At 41.5% G+C, this 17,500-nt stretch overlaps 1 protein-coding gene across 1 annotated transcript in view; it reads left to right on the top strand.

Moving 5' to 3' along the window:
• The first annotated feature begins 220 nt into the window (after positions 1-220).
• CDS1 (CDP-diacylglycerol synthase 1) overlaps positions 221-17,500 on the top strand; it is a 65,278-nt gene continuing 47,998 nt past the window's right edge. The window contains exons 1-2 of the mRNA XM_064584726.1: positions 221-851; positions 16,312-16,439. Of these exons, the coding sequence (XP_064440796.1) occupies positions 735-851; positions 16,312-16,439 (245 nt within the window). The 5' untranslated portion in view covers positions 221-734. The remainder of the gene's footprint in view (positions 852-16,311; positions 16,440-17,500) is intronic.

The following is a 17,500-nucleotide window of genomic DNA, read 5'->3' on the forward strand; positions in this document are numbered from 1 at the left end:
ACCACCGTACTCGGCCCTCCTCCACCGCCCCGCTCCTCCCTTTTCTCCAGCCGGCGCCGCTCCCACCTTTCCTCAAGGCCCCCACCTGTGTGCGTGCAGAGACGGGGGTGGAGCCGGGGGGCTCGTGACGTCACCCCTCCGCGAGGGAGGCGGGGCTGTGGGAGCCGCAGTGCAGCGCAGAGGGGCGGGCCGGGGCGGGGCCTGCGCCGCGTGACCTGGCTGCGGGAGGCAGGAACCCAGAGAAAGGTGTAGGGGGGCCGGGACCAGCCGACTCCGGAGTCCGGAGGCGGGGCAGGGAGTGCCGCGGCTAAGGCGGCGGGCGCCCGGTGGAGCGCTAAAGCGGGTCACGCTTCCTCCTTCCCTCCCCGCCCCTTCTTCTCCTCCCACCTGGGCCTCTGCGTGGAGACGCGCACCTGGCAACCGGCGGCCGTGCTCCGCCGCGTCTCCGCCTTCTCGGCTCGGGCCGGGTGTCCCGAGCCTGCCCCGCACCCCGAGCCGACCCCGGCCCCTGGCGCTCGTCCTTCGCCCCTCGAGCGCTCGCTCGTTGATGCCGTTTTGGGGGTGACCCGGCGCGGCGGCGGCGCCTCCATGGTGGGGGCGTGTTAGTGGCCGCGGCTCTGCCGGACGTCGAGTGCGCGGCTGCGGGCTGGCAGAGCAGCCGGCCAGTGAACCCCGCGCGCAGCCCGGGTTTCGGGGCGCTGGAGGAGGCCGCCACGGCCGCGCGGGAGCGGGAGATGTTGGAGCTGAGGCACCGGGGAGGCTGCCCCGGCCCCGGGGGAGCGGTGGCGCCGCCACCCCGCGAGGGAGAGGCGGCCGGCGGCGACCACGAAACCGAGAGCACCAGTGACAAAGTAAGTGGAGCCGCGAGAGGCGCACACCTGCGCCCCGGCTCGGTCCTGGTTTGGGCCGGGACGCTTGGGAGCAAGGGTGGGGCCCAAGGAATGTCTGGTGAAGCTGCAGGCTGCCCGCTCCGCCTTCCTCCGGCCTGGCATTATTTCCTCCTTCCTCAGGTGGGCTTGAGAACCCGGGCCCCAGAGACGGTGCGTTTCCCAGGATGACCACGACCGCTGCCCAGCATAGCTGGATGATTCAACTTGATTACAGTTTAGTTTCTTCCCATTCCGGTTCCCTCCCTGTCATTTGACCGACACGAGAATCAGGGTGGAACCTGCCAGCCCAGGAGCTGCCACCTAACACCTCTTCTCCCTAGAGGAACAAAGTTAGGAAGGACGAAAGTTAAGACATGCACCTTGGTTTCTAACGTGTCATTGGATCCTGACGCTGGAAGCTTGGCTTGTTGCGCTCCATCCCCCATCAGCACTTTTTTCGTTTTCTCTGCCCTTTCCCCGTAAGACAGATTTGAGGTGGGGGGTGGATGGTGTTGAGAGTATCATACACGTGACACAGTTGTAATCCTCCGGCTTCTTTTGAGTCCAAGACAATGCATTTTTTCTGTCTATAGTGGATTTCATTTGACCTGACATAGTAATTCATGAGGACTTTTAACTCCCATTTTATTTAAAGGTAGAAAAAGAGTCAAAGTTCGGCTTATTCCATAATATAGTGGTCGAAATAGGGATTTTGGGAAACAAAGCACTTTTATGACCTTTTAAGCTAGATGGTTTAGGAAATTGGGCCAGAGAATAGATTGTTTCATAAAATCTGTCTATACAATTCCATTGTCGTTTAGAAGCTTTTAAACTATTCCTAGAAGCATTCTTTTTTAGAAGTAGGTATTGCGGTTTGAATTACAGAAGTGAAGTGGATTACCCAAGGTCAAGTCAATGGCCTTTTGGAAGTAGAACGTGTTTCCTGATACCCTTTCTTCTGGTTTGTACTGTTGCTGAGACTCACTTGGCAGTTGTGATTTGGGGAGGGTTCCACCTGCAACTTGATGTTGGTGAACTTGATGTAAGCCAAGTTTCAAAGCCCTGGTAGGAACCTCACAGGATATCATGAAATAATAAATTTAACCGTGATTTTAGGAATGAAACTTTAGAATCAGTGGGATGACAGATCCTTTTATTTTCTACCCTTGATAGCAGGAGGAGTAAAATGAGAATCTGTGATAGAACATATGTGTCAAGGAATTACACAAAATATAACAGTTTCCAGTTACTGAAGGTTGGTGTTACAAAGCTAGAAACAGAGGGCTGAGAATAGTCTTTGTGAATACTGCCTTGGAAACTAGACCAAAAATAGAATTAATTAAGTTGGGATTTGTTTTGTTTTAGCACTTGTATAGTTTAGAATCAAGGAAATACCAGCTTCCCCATGTCGACTTCCTTAACCAGCAGAAGCTAACAAGCTTTTAATAAGAGAAAACATGTTCAGGAAGTCATGCATAAAATAACTTTTGAATGAATTTAATTTCTTAACACCCTAATGTATTTAAAATGGAAACTACAGTGGTTTGATTTAACTCATTAGAACTGTTGTCTCTAGCTATCTGACTGGATTACCTCACTGCATATTTATTTATTTATAAATACTGCACTGTTGGTTTTCATTAATATGTACCCAGCTGGATTTTGTTTTCTGAGAGTAGATATTGCCATATGTAACCCAGTCTGTTAAGATTCCTTAGACAATGATGAGCATTTTCAAACTGTCTAAAATATTGCTGCACTTTTAGTTTATCACAAGGAACTCTTGACTGGGCAAGCTCTGAGACATTGAACTCTATGCCCTATCTGTCCTTTCTTATCAGGGTGTATATTTGAATGCACCTGTATTTCCAGGTCAAGGGCTGGTTTAAAATCAGTTTGCACATCAGAGGCTGGTTAATATTTGGTCCACTTAAACTATTTAAGTCCCTTCTCTGTTCAGGTCGAAGTAAAGGTAGAACTCTTGGGGAATTAATGAAGTGAAGGAGGTGTATTATATATTCTGCTATTGTACACTCCTATGTCATTTTGTAGTCTTTTTATAATAGTGTTGTTAACATGACATTCTCATTGTTCAGACCTGGAGACACGCTGGGAAAGGCTCTGTGCTCCAGAGAATTAGCGAGTGAAAAAGTCTGTCTTACCTGCAGGGCAATGTTCCCAGTTGTTAAATGCTGGAGTAATACTTGAAAGATGACAAGACCAGTCCCTCAAGGAACCTCCCAGGAGACATATGAGTTAGATTTATTAGAAGTCTGAACAAGGCTCATTGTTGGCATAGAGGGCATAGTTGGACTCTACATTGGAGACAAGAGGAAAAGCGTTAAAGAGGAGGTGAGGATTGAGCTTGGAATGAAAAGATGCCTGGGGACTCATCAGGTGTCCAAGAGTTGGGGCAGGGCACTCCAAGCAAAGGGCATGAGGAACTGTTTCTTGAGTCAGCATTCTAGGCACAGGGAACTGAAATTAGTTTGATAATCCTGGAGCATAAACTGTGTATGTTTGGGAGGTGAGATTGGGAGACTGAAAGTCTTGTGAAGAAGGTTAGGCTTTGTTTTATGGACCCTGGGAAGCCACTCGAATGTTTTTGCAGAGGCATTAGCCTATCACTCTAGCAGCAGTCTGGAGAAAGTGTTGGAAGTGGGAGATACCTGCTGCAAAGAAACCAGATAGGAGTGTATTGCAAGGGGCGCCTGGGTGGCTCAGTCATTAAGCGTCTGCCTTCAGCTCAGGTCATGGTCCCAGGGTCCTGGGATCGAGCCCCGCATGGGGCTCCCTGCTCCATGGGAAGCCTGCTTCTCCCTGTCCCACTCCCCCTGCTTGTGTTCCCTCTCTAGCTCTCTCTCTCTCTGTCAAATAAATAAATAAAATCTTTAAAAAAAAAAAAAGGAGTGTATTGCAAGCATGATAGATATGAAATGATAAGGGCTTATAGTAGGTCTGATAGAGGCAGGGAAATAAGGATTGAGAGAAAATGTGTATTTTAGATAATGGTTGTGGGACCTAGACTAGGGTGATCAGAGTAAGAGTAATACAGGAAGAGCCTGCTGACAGACATACTTTGATTCATAACTTAAGAGATTTTAAGGGAGGAAGCAAAAATTTTGGAGTTTTGCAGGTTGAGAGTGAGCATAAGTGAACTGGGTTGGGCAGGGTTTGTCATTCTCTTAAATGAGAGGTGATTCAAGGTGGTGATGGAAACTGAAATGAAAGGTCAGGTCTGGAAATGTCAGCCTTTGATTAGAATAGAGAGGGGAGAAAACTGAAGACAAAACCTTGAGAGGCGCCCATGTATAGAGCAGAGTTGTAGATATAGGGACGGAACCAAGATAACAAGGTCCTGCGAGCTAAAGGAAGAGGGATTGCTTAGAGGGTATCATCAATAGGATTTAGGAATAAAGGTGAGGCATAGAACACTGAGTTTGGCAAAAGATCGTAGTAAAGGCCAGGTTTTAGGTTGAAGACTGTGAGAGATGAAGTGCTGGTGGTTATTGTCAGGAAGTGGCAGTGAAGGGGAGTACATAATAGCTAGAGAGGATGTTCTAGTGAAAATTCCCTTTTTCACGAGAGGGGAGATAGGTATTTGAATGAAAGAAGTCAAGGGAGAGTGAAGATGCTGACGACGATGGGCAGGCCTAGAAAAAAGGAAACAGACATGGTGTGGAGAGTACAGAAGATGAGGGTAATCAAGGAAAGGAAAGAAGGAATGGAAGGTGGATAGAGAAACATTTTGAAAAGCAGAAGAGGGGAGATCAAAGTGTGTGATTCTTTTACTGTCTCACTAGAGTCTGAGAACCACAGGGTTTCAAGGGACCTTAGAAACAATTTAGTTTAACCCAATCTTTATATATATATTTAAAAATAATGAACTTGGTCTAGAGTGTGGTTGTTACTGCTCAGAAGGACCTAGAGCAAGCAGCAGAGCTGGAACTAGAAGTCATGTCTGACTGGGACCTGTTTGGAGTGTTATTTTAGGGAGTGTGGTATGAAATGACCAAGAGGCATATCACTCAGTGAAGATTCAGTTGAACTAAAATAACACAAATTTGTTATGCACCAAATTAGCATAGTTCTTAACTCAGTAGCAGTATTGGTCATAGTAGTTGATGCTGGTAGAGTGATTTAGAGTTCACAGAGTATTTTTACATTATTGAAATTGACATAAGACAGACTAACAGGAGAAAATGAAATTTAATTTTATATGTATAAGGAATCAAAATAGACATGGAAATTCCAAAGACAGGCAACATGAAGTATATATGGTACACAAGGAGAAGGGGGTATATATGGTATATAAGGTTGGGGTAGGGATCTGGGATTTCGGAGGGAAGGAATGCAGTTTCACAGAAAGATGAAAAAGAGTAAATGTTTGGTAAAATGTTTGCTGGGCCACTGAGAAACAATGGGACATGGAGGATTTTGATCAAACAGGTTCCTCCCTATCAGACCTAGTTCATAGTATAATATAGTTATCTATGGTGATAGCTCTCTACCTGGAGCAGGTCCTCTATCTAAATCTTTTTATGCGGCTTAGGGGGAGATAAAGGCTTTTCCTGAGTCTGCTGGGTTTTGATTGCTTTTAATTCAAAATAATCTTCATGTCAAAGTGGCCCATCTTGGGGCTGCCTGCTCTTGGCCCCTGTAACATCTTACTTTACTTGTTCCTCAAAGCAAGTACATGTGTTGGGAATAGCCACCATTTAATAGCCGAGAATAAGAAAGGCACTAAATGTCATTTCGGCCTGGGAATGCCAGGTCAAGAATGCCCAAAGAACGAACAAATCACAAGTTAGGGTAAGCGGGAAGTGGACTGAAGGCCAAAGTGGGTCACTGAAGCTCCGGATGGATTGAGAGGGGTTGAGCAGTTGGAAGTTGAGCTAAGACCTGACTCCCTGGACCGAAAGTGGGAGAGAAGGGGGTGCACATGGAAGTTACGGCTAGTAAAGGGGAGCGCATGTGAAATAGTGTGCTGTGGGACAGGGTCCCTGATAATGCGTCTGTGTGAGACTGCTACTTCACTACAGATTTTGGTTTGTGAGGTTGAGGGTGAAACAGTCTGGTCGGTTAATTTCTGTCCTTCCCCATTTCAGATGGGTGTAGTTTCTTTCATAAATGAATTTAGTATTTTTTAAAATAAACTTTTAGTTTTGGAACTTGTGTTTCTACAGATTCTTCATTTTGGCCCGCTTCTCTATGGGTTGTCTTGCTATCACCTGTAAGTGAATAAACATTTCCTTTTTGTTTTCTTTCATTTAAATCTAGGCCATGAATAAATACTAGTAGTTAGATATAGACATCTAGAATACTGTGTAGACTGATACTTCCCAATTCTTGATCAATTATTAGTCAGTATTACCTAAGTAATTTTCCATGATTCTTTTGTCATTTGCAGCATATTCATTTTATTTAACAGCATTTTTTGAATGCTGGCTCTCCAAATATCACCAGCCAACCAACTGATAAGACAAAGGTGAGTTTACGGCTTCCTGCGTTGAGGGAGAACAGCACCTCAACAGAGCTTCGACAGAGTCTTGGAGTGGGAAAGGCAGGGTTGGATTTTAGTGCGAATTGGAAGTTTGGCTTGAGGCGGGTCTTTCAGTGCAAGGACTTGTTTAGGATTGAGTAAAGATCACAAATAACAGGCTGGGGTTGGTGGCAATAGCGATGTAATGATTTTAAGGCAAGGGTTCAAAGAATCTTAGAAACTTATTTGTTGATGCTTCCATTAAAGAGTTGATGTGTGTTTCAGAAGTTCTTTTGGTGAACAGTGATTTCCAGATCGAGTGTCCAGGAATAGTACAGTTATGCTAATGTAGACAGTCACATTTTAAAGTCATGGTAATGTAGGCAGTAAACTTTTGGAGGTGAGGGTGGGTAGTTTCTTCTCCTATCTTTAAATTATGTTTTATATTATTCTTGGGACATCTAAAGAATATCCTGGTGTCCCCGTGTGAGTTTTTACTTACTGTTTGTGATCTTGTCTTCAGACAGTATATTTTAATATTTTGAGAAATTTTTATCATACGATGTCATCAGCTGCATCAGGCTTTGGATGTGTACTGTGATGGACTTTTTTGATGCAAACGTTATTTTGTTTGTCATAAATGTACTAGGGGAAAGTGGGACAATTTAAAGTGGTACTCTGGAAAATTATCTCATACAGAAAAATTACACTGTATACATGAAAAGTATGATTATCCTTTATGTTTATGTATATGACTTTTTGTAAAACAGACCTTCACATGTTTCTTCATGGAAGCACAGCTAAAAAACAAAGGTTTTTTTTCTGTTTGTTTTTCTTTACTCTGTGGTTGGGAATGTCTTTAAAAAAAAAAACACGGGTTTTGAGTCAGTATAAGGAAAATAGGTCATTTAAGAATTTGTATACAGACATGTTTCGTGAGATTTGGCTTGCTTCTCTGCATTCAGCAAATACTTGTTGGATGCCTGTTATATTTGAGGTTCTGATTAAATGTCATCTTTTTTGTGGTTCTTTGTACCTTTGAGAAAAGGGGTGAGGCCGAGATTTGTTGCTCAATAACTAATTGTAGAATATATAATAATTTCTTGGGCTGTGGACTTTAACTGTACGGAATAAAGGTCATAAAGTAACTTATAGTTTGCAGAATACTCACTTGTGTATAATGCCAATTTGAATCTCTTAACAATTGTGTAGGCAAGGGAAATGGCCTTAGTTTACACCTGAGGAAACCTATATTCCTTTACCAAGGTCACATGGTATTAAGAACTGGGATTTACTCTAAACTTTCTGAGTAAAAAAATGTAAAGGAGAAAATTAGGTATGTGGTCCTAAATTTATAAAATTAATTAAAATATTTACTTAGGAACTTTTTTTACTATTACCACTCTGTGTGGCTTTTTAAAACTAATTTGGCTTTTGTGAATTTGGTTAGAACCTTTTAGCTGAAAACCTATAAATCTGTGATTTTAAGCACCTGGATTCAAATCAAGCAAAATAGTTTCTAGGAGCTCCTGGGTGGCTCAGTCCGTTAAGCGTCTGATTTTTTATTTTAGCTCAGGTCATGATCTCAGGAGTGTGAGATCAAGCCCCACATCATGTTGGGTTCCATGCTGGGCATGGATCCTGCTTAAGATTCTCTCTCTCCTTCTCCCTCTGTACCCCCACTGCTTGTGTGTGCGCAGTGTGAGCACACTCTCTCTCCCTCGGTCAAAACAACAGCAAAAAACCTAAAATAGTTTCCTTTTTTTTTTTTTTTTAAAGATTTTATTTATTTATTTGACAGAGAGAGAGAGGGAGCATAAGCAGGGGAACTGGCAGGCAGAGGGAGAGGGAGAAGCAGCTCCCAGCAGGGAGATGTGGGACTCTATCCCAGGACCCTGGGATCATGACCTGAGCTGAAGGCAGATGCTTAACCGACTGAGCCACCCAGGTGCCCCCCAAAATAGTTTCTTACTCATTTCATGATTGATTAGAAGAAATCATTCGTTTTTTATTTTATAGGCTTTTATACTTTGATTCATTTAGTTGGGAAATGTTTCAGAACCTATTTAATGAGAATGATGTCACATTTTGAAGTGACTCCAGAAAAGGAACTAATTTCATTAGTGACCAATTGGTTGTTGATCATATGCCAAGCTTAGTTATCTTTCTAAGTGTTTACTAATTTTCTTATCCACGGGGAGAGGTCAAAGTTATTTTTCATGTCATGTCATTGAATGTTTGTATGTTTAAGACTCAGAACTATCCACATTGTAAGCTTTCTTTTAAATATAAAACTGCAGTGCACAGGAAGGGAGAAACAAGAGTCGAGGCCAGCATGAGGAGCTCGTAGCAATGGAAATTTAAAGTTCCTTTGTGTTAACTTGGTGACTAGGAAAGCAGTGTTGCTTTTCTGTTTCCTGGCTATGCTCGCAGTACCCTTTGTTTGCCAGAGCCTATGGCCAGCTATTGAAGAGCTTTAGGTAAGGCTGATGAAGCCAGTCTGACTTCATCATCTGTCTGGCCCAGGTGGGACCAAACCTTGGCAGTTAAGATTGGGCTCAATGCCACCTTCCTATTCCAAGCAGATTATTTGAAAACAGTGTAGTGCGGTGGGGCGGCAAATGTTTATTAAGCCCATCTGACGCTTAACATTTTACCTCGAAATACAAAAATCCAGATCTGGAAAACAAAATGAATATCCTGTCTCTTTCAGGGTTTTGGTTTTTCTTTTCTTTACACCCACTTAATATGTTTGTATTTGAACAGGTTCTGTGTTGTCTTTGAATGACCCTGGGGCGCCATTCATGTAGGGTTTAATGTAGATGATGCCCCTTGGAATTCTGCACGTGGTGGTACTACTTATAATAATCTATATTATTATTAATAAATATAGAATTGGTACAAATAGATCATGATTATAAGGAAGCCCTGAGGCACCTAGCTAATCACAGCTTGAATTTTATATTCAGTATTTCCTTCTCTCGTTAGGTTTACAACATATTTGTATCCCCAAACCGTGTATTTTTTAGTTTTGAATTTTTTCCTAGCTTTTTATTATAAAAGTTTCTACTGTAGAGAAGTTAAAAGGCTAGTATGGTGATTATCTGTACACTCAGCACTTAGAGTTAACAATTGTTAAGATTTTGCCAGATTTGCTTTATCTTGCCATATATGCATATGCAAATATTTTGTTAATGAAGCATTTGAAAATAAGTTGCAGACCTTGTGGCTCTTCACTCCTAATATTAAATCATGCATCTCTTAAAGACATTCTCTTTTGTAACCACAATACCATTATCATATCTAAAAAAATTAACTTTCTTATCTACAAACAGTCCATATTCATATTTTCCCATTTGCTGCCAAATGTGTATTTGAGATTCTCCTCTTCCTCTGCCCTTTCCCTTCAAACCAAGATTCAGTCGAGGTTCACACATTGCAGAAAATATCCAAGGACAGGTTTAATCACCCTTAGTGCATATAACTTGTTTTTCCTTCCAAAAGGCAAGGAGAGTCAACAGTCTTGCACAAAAAAAAAAAAAAAAAAAAAGAAAAAGAAGATAGCAGGAGAGGAAGAATGAAGGGGGGGATAATCCGAGGGGGAGAGGAACCATCAGAGACTATGGACTCTGAAAAACAAACTGAGGGTTCTGGGGGCGGGGGTGGGAGGATGGGTTAGCCTGGTGATGGGTATTAAAGAGGGCACGTGCTGAATGGAGCACTGGGTGTTAACACGTAAACAATGAATCATGGAACACTACATCAAAAACTAATGATGTAATGTGTGGTGATTAACATAACATAAAAACAAAACAAAACAAAAGGCAAGGAGAGCTATAAGCATTATTTCTCTTAGCCCTGAGCCCTATGGAGAGCCCAGCACTAATACGCTCTCAGATAGAATGCAAATTTGTGATGGTAGTAATGTTTTACATTTGAATAAAGCTTCTCCAATTTCTAAGTTCTTTTGTGTTATCCCATGGATCTTGCCTTCAGGGATCTTTATTTCTAATTTGGAATTGAACACTCATGTGAATGAAACCATAAGACATAGTATGATTTTAATGCATAATAGAATTGGGTGTCATTGGGGGAAAATCAGAATGAGCCAAAAGTTTAGCAAAGACTTAAATCAATATTTTTAAAGTGCTTTTGCTCTTATTTTCTAAGTGTACTTGTACTGTAGAAATTAAATTTACAGGGTAATAAAGAAACTCATTTCTTCAACTTTCAGTCATCATTTCCTAGACATATTTTCATTAAAATTTAATATTTGGGGGGCGCCTGGGTGGCTCAGTCATTGAGCGTCTGCCTTCGGCTCAGGTCATGATCCCAGGGTCCTGGGATCGAGCCCCGCGTCGGGCTCCTTCCTCGGCGGGGAGCCTGCTTCTCCCTCTCCCACTCTCCCTGCTTGTGTTTCTGCTCTCACTATCTCTCTCTGTCAAATAAATAAATAAAATCTTAAAAAAAAAAAAATTTAATATTTGGAAAATAGTAGTCCTTTGTAGTCAGAAGCCTTTATTTTACGTAAATAAGTGCATCCAACGTCCCACACAAGGTAACTTGGCCAAGACTCAGTTAGCAAGAACAGATGAGAACTTCTGATTTTAATCTTAAATGTTAGCATGAGTTGACAGACTCAATTCATTCAACACATATTTATGTAGTGTTTCATAAATGTCGCCTATGGGGCAAGTTCCTCTGCTGGCCTCTTGGGCCAGTGAATGGTATTTTTTCTCCTCACAAAGCCTATGGACTCCTGGAAAATGAAGATAAGCAAACAAATAACTTTAATGTAAACTGATAGGTAAAAATTGGGATTGTGGAAACACAGTTGAAGAGCAGCTAACCTGGAGCTGGGGGTCAGGGAAGACATTTCCAAAGGAAACGACCTTGAAGCTGAGGTCAGAGGTTGAGTGGGCAGTAGCTAGGTTTGAGAAATGGGGAAGAGAAGATTGGAACTGGGATGAGACCAAGAGAGTAAGTGTACAAGTTGTACTTTGTACATAGAACAAACATCTGGATTCAAGGGAGTATGGCGCTCTTTTTTTTTTTTTAATTTTAATTTTATTATGTTATGTTAGTCACCATACAATACATCATTAGTTTTTGATGTGGTGATCCACGATCCATTGTTTTCGTATAACACCCAGTGCCCTCCTTAATACCCATCACCGGGCTAACCAATCCCCCTTCCCCCCTCCCCTCTAAAACCCTGTTTGTTTCTCAGGTCCATAGTCTCTCATGGTTCATCTCTCCCTCCAATTCCCCCCCCCCCCATTTTTCCCTTCCTTCTCCTAATGTCCTCTATGTTATTGCTTATGTTCCACAAATAAGTGAAACTATATGATAATTGACTTTGTCTGCTTGACTTATTTCACTTAGCATAATCTCCTCCAGTCCTATCCATGTTGATGTAAAAGTTGGGTATTCATCCTTTCTGATGGCTGAGTAATATTCCATTGTATATATGGACCACATCTTCTTTATCCATTCATCTGTTGAAGGGCATCTCGGCTCTTTCCACAGTTTGGCTATTGCGGACATTGCTGCTATGAACATTGGGGTGCATATGGCCCTTCTTTTCCCTACATCTGTGTCTTTGGGGTAAATACCCGGTAGTGCAATTGCTGGGTCATAGGGTGGCTCTATTTTTAAATTTTTGAGGAACCTCCGCACTGTTTTCCAAAGTGGCTGTACCAACTTGCATTCCCACCAACAGTGTAAGAGGGTTCCCCTTTCTCCACAACCTCTCCAACATTTGTTGTTTCTTTCCCTGTCCATTTTCGCCATTCTAACTGGTGTAAGGTGGTATCTCAGTGTGGTTTTGATTTGGATTTCCCTGATGGCTAATGATGATGAACATTTTTTCATGTGTCTGTTAAGTATGGCACTCTCTTGAGTGTGAAAACTGGGGAGTCATCAATCTGTGGCTGTAAGAGCAGGGTCCCATCATGAAAAACAGTAAAAGCAATGCTAAGTAGTTTGACTTTATCCTGGTGATTTTTAGGCTGTAGAATTTTTTTTTCTACAAAAATTAGAAAAAATTTTTCTATAAAAAATTATAAAATCAGATTTGCAGTTTAGAAAGATTCTTTTTATGTTGAAAATGAATTAGAGGGGCGTCTGGGTGGCTCAGTTGGTTAAGCATCCAACTCTTGATTTCAGCTCAGGTCATGATCTCAGGGTCCTGAGATCAGGCTCTATGCCCAGCGGGGATTCTGCTTGAGATTCTCCCTCTCGGGACACCTGAGTGGCTCAATCAGTTAAGCAGCTGCCTTCGGCTCAGGTCATGATCTCAGGGTCCTGGGATCGAGTCCCGTGTCAGGCTCCTGCTCAGTGGGAGCCTGCTTCTCCCTCTCCCTCCACGTCTCCTCCCACTGGTGTTCTCTCTGTCTCTATCTCTCATGCTCACTCTCTCAGATAAATAAAATCTTAAAAAAGAGATTCTCCCTCTCTCTCTGCCCTTCCCCCCTGCTTGTGCAAATGCTCACTCTCTCGCTCTCTCTCAAATAAATAAATCTTTAAAAAAATGAATTAGGGCAGGGGGATGAGCTACGTGAGAGAGGATGATGCTCAGCAAGGATAGAGCAGTGGGTGGGGATGGAGATGGGGGGAAAGATGAATGACAGGCTTGGTCCTAACTGAATGAGTTTTGGTCAAAGGACGTGCAGGTGTTAAGTTGATAGCCAAGTTTCAAACCTGAGTTAATTGTTGAACCGTTTTGGTGGTGGTGTTTTTACCTGAATAGGGAATACAGAAGGGGTAGCAGGTTTGGTATAGAAAAGATAGGTCAGTTTGCTTATGTTGAATTTCAGGTGATGTTCATGGAAAGCCCACCCACCAGGAAATGGCATGTTGGAAGCTAGACATGCAGGTCTATTGGGAATTGTGAGTTCACAGAGAGATGAAGAGGCAAGCTACCAAGGGATCACCTGGTAGGGATGAAAGAGAACAGGGCCTAAGATGAAAAGTGGAGGATCATCATCTTTAAATTACAGGCTTGAGAAGAAGCCCTGAATTTGGTTTTCTTAAACATTTTAAGTACCTTCATTCAGTAGGCACCATGCTTCATGGCTCTAGTTGACCACTATAGTATTTCCTTCTTTCCCAGGATCTCCAATCACATTCATTTTCTTTGCCAGTTTTGGTATCTTTGTAACAGAGGATCCATACAAGACATAGAGCAACACAAGAGTCTCTACTATTCACTGCAGTATTTGAGTAACATTGCTCTAAAAGGTCATTATTTTAGAATTATCTTTCATTCTTTAGTTATTAGAACAGAATTGAAGAAGCCTAGTTAAATCTTAAGTGTTTCATTTTGTGTTTCTCTAAGGTATACAATAGAAATCAGAGGTTTAAATCATAAAAATAAAAGCAGGGCAGCTATTTTGAGAATGTGTGCATGGGGAGGGGGGTTGTGCACATCACCATTATTGCCAAGTAGAATTTAAGCGGCTTGCTGAGAGAGTTAGTGTTTGGAGGAGGACAATTTGTATTCTAGTCCAGTGCTTTATTTTATGGGGAAACCAAAGGTGGAGTTTGTTTGTTTGTTTCTTTTTAAAGATTTATTTATTTATTTGACAGAGAGAGACACAGCAAGAGAGGGAACACAAGCAGGGGGAGTGGGAGAGGGAGAAGCAGGCTTCCCGCAGAGCAGGGAACCCCATGCGGGGCTTGATCCCAGGACCCTGGGATCATGACCTGAGCCAAAGGCAGACGCCCAACGACTGAGCCACCCAGGCGCCCAAAGGCGGAGTTTCTTAACCAAAGGGCTAAGTAATTTGCCTTTCATCACAGTAATAGAGTAGAAGTGGAATTAGTGCTGGTAACTTCTGGTTCCTAGTCTAGTACTCTTTTGGCAACATGGTGATGTTGCCTTAGGGAGCCACGTCCATTAGTCACCATCTCTACTACTTCTCACACCATGCCTACAACACGGGGTTAGTGAAGGTTAAAAAAGAGTAGCGGAGAAAAAAAAAAAAAAAAAAGTGATGTGTTCCATTGTTCTAGATGTCAAAGATATGCTGGCAAGTCAGACTCACAGCAGGTGCCCTGAGATTTTCAGGGGATGTTCTGTCTGGTGGTTTATTAGTCAGCATCTCTCTGTTTAAGCTGCTTTGGGGACAACTGATTCTGTCACAGTGGGAATTCAGCATGTCTATTTCATTTGTCATTTTTGGTATAATGACACATTTAATTAAATAATTGTTTAATAACAAAGTTATGGTTAGTAAACAAAAGTTTATTATTGCTTTATGAAAACTGAAAATACTCCCCCAAGGCTAAAATTTTATTTGGTAAGCTACTTAATGAGGAATTGGAAGACTTGGTTCAATCATAATCATAGCTTACTACTACTCTGACTTTACTAAGGCCTCAGCATTATATTAAATGCTTCTATTTAATGGATGAAAAAAAACAGGTAAAAGGAGTGATGAAATTTACCAGAACTTTGTTGCCCATAGGGATGGAGCTGGGTTTGAGATTCCTGAACATTCTGAATTCCTAGGCACTCTCATTCCTAGGATCACTTCTGGCCCAATGTTCTGCTCAGTGCTCCCTCTACTTGTATTCACCTCCTGTAAATATTCTCTTCTTCCTCAGTTCAGCCCCTTTTGCCTCAGTTTCCCCCTCTATAAACCACTCTCCCAAAGCACATTTATGTGTAGCACTCTTTAGGTTGCTGGGGGTGGGGGGCGGTGGGTGTAGGAGAGGGAAAGACATAGGAGTGGAGACACATTACAGCAGAACAAACAACTTTAAAACAACATCAGGCAGCTCTGTTCTTTTTTTTTTTTTTTTTAAGGTTTTATTTATTTATTTATTTGACAGAGAATGAGCACAAGCAGGGGGAGTGGCAGGCAGAGGCAGAGAGAGAGGCAGACTCCCCACTGAGCAAGGAGCCCTATCCCAGGGCCCTGGGATCATGACCTGAGCTGAAGGTAGACGCTTAACCAACTGAGCCATCCAAGCTCCCCAGGCAGCTCTATTCCTAAAATTCCTTGGCCATTCTATCCCTGGAAATTCCACAGTGAACATCTTTGTCTAAAGGCCCCAGCATACACACCCAGCTCCTGTACATGTACTCTTAGAAGGCAATTTGGGTTTTAAATAACTTTATGAAAAATATTACCATCAAAGCAAATGCTCTTGATCATAATTACTTATCAGTAAGACAGAGATGATAATGTCTGTTTGCCTTGCTTCACTGAGATTGTCTCTTGAGGATCTAATAAAAATGAGGGAAGTGAAAATACTTATATATATAATATATATATTATATATATGTATATTAAGTAAAATGCTATGCCAGTGTAAGATTCTGCTTTTGTTGTTGATGCTTTGATTGTAATCAAATAAAAAGGGACTGTGCACGGTTCATCAGAATTTACATGGAATTAACACCATGTTCTCCCAGTTGAGTAGCAAAACAACAAACATTTGATTCTTGTTGGTAAGTTTCTGATTTAGATACTATAGGAAGTTTCTATTTGTGCCTTTTGTTTAAATTAATCCTTTATATTGATAGATTTTAGCAAAGATCATCAAACTTTCCTAACAGGGAAGTACAACAGTGCTTGGTTATTCAAGACAGGTTAATAGTTTTTCTTTTCTTTCTTTTTTTTTTTTTAAAGATTTTATTTATTTATTTGAGAGAGAGAATGAGAGAGAGAGCACATGAGAGGGGGGAGAGTCAGAGGGAGAAGCAGACTCCCTGCTGAGCAGGGAGCCCAATGCGGGACTCGATCCTGGGACTCCAGGATCATGACCTGAGCCGAAGGCAGTCGCCCAACCAACTGAGCCACCCAGGCGCCCAGGTTAATAGTTTTTCTTTGTTTCAAGTTACATAACTGAGATTTGACACACTGAACAATAAATAAATGCATTGGCAAGCATGTGCTTTTTTTTCTTTTTCAATTTTGCAAAGTGATCTTCCTTTTTCTTTAATTTTAGGAAACAGATATTGACGACAGATATGGAGATTTGGATTCCAGAACAGATTCTGATATTCCAGAAATTCCACCGTCTTCAGATAGAACCCCTGAGATCCTCAAGAAAGCACTATCTGGTTTATCTTCAAGGTATGTTTGGATGAAGATGACTGTAATGGGTGCTCAAGAGAAGTTTTGAGGTTATGCTGGTTGATGTTATAAATCTCATTTTTTCTAAGTTTTGGAGCTGTGAAAGAAGAAGGCTATACTTTTTCACCATATGTGAGGCATGGTAGTAAATGCTTGATGTACATTCTTTCATTTAATCCTTATAGTCTTGTGAAGTACGAGAAAACCGAGTCTGAGAGGTTAACTGGGGAAGGTTCCAGAGCTAGGAAGATGCAGACCTGGGACTGTTGCCCTAATTTGTCAGATTTCTTGAGTGATTTACCACATCAGGTCACCTTTTCTGGTATGTATTGGAACATCTAATAAAGAAAATTCCGTATTCTCTGTTCCCTGTTTTTCAGATGCCAGATGGAAATAGGTCATTTTTTTTCTTTTAACTGAGTTTAAAATTATCAGCCAAAGCTCTGCACCCTTTTACTATTTTATGTTTGCTATAGTTTTGAATGTTTGGTCACCACCAAATTTGAGCTACTCTCATATTGCTGTCCATGGTATGCTTTACTGATATGAATTAGAAAATTTTTAAAAGCAAAATAAATATAAGCTTTTATCCAGATTAATGTGTGAAATCTTAAATGTTGGTGTAGAACAATGCTTTTCCAACTTTTTTGACCGTGACACACAGTAGGAGATACATTTCACACCAAATCCCAAGAGACACACAAATGTGTGTTTTAACTGTGGCAAAAATATTATGAAACAGTTCTTGCTGTTACTATGTGTGATACTCTCTAATTTCTTTTGTTTGATGCTCTTCTGTATTATTGAACAAAAATGCTGGATGTGACTTAATTGATTTTACTACCCATAGGTCATAACAAAAAACACTGGTTAGTCATATCTAATAAATGTAAGTTTTTCTGTTTTTAATTCCTAGCAGATAACCATATTAAAATAAATTGGTTCAAACAGAAGTTTTCATATTTGTTTAACCAATAGAAAAACTTTCTGCTGTTCATTATTGAAAACCTGATTATTATTTTAATACTTCTTGATCTCAGTTTTTCTGACCTCATTCACAG

This window comes from Mirounga angustirostris, unplaced genomic scaffold (assembly GCF_029215605.1).
Source record: "Mirounga angustirostris isolate CCGP_5_RB_7025 unplaced genomic scaffold, mMirAng1.0.hap1 SCAF_2, whole genome shotgun sequence".
NCBI classification, from domain to species: domain Eukaryota; kingdom Metazoa; phylum Chordata; class Mammalia; order Carnivora; family Phocidae; genus Mirounga; species Mirounga angustirostris.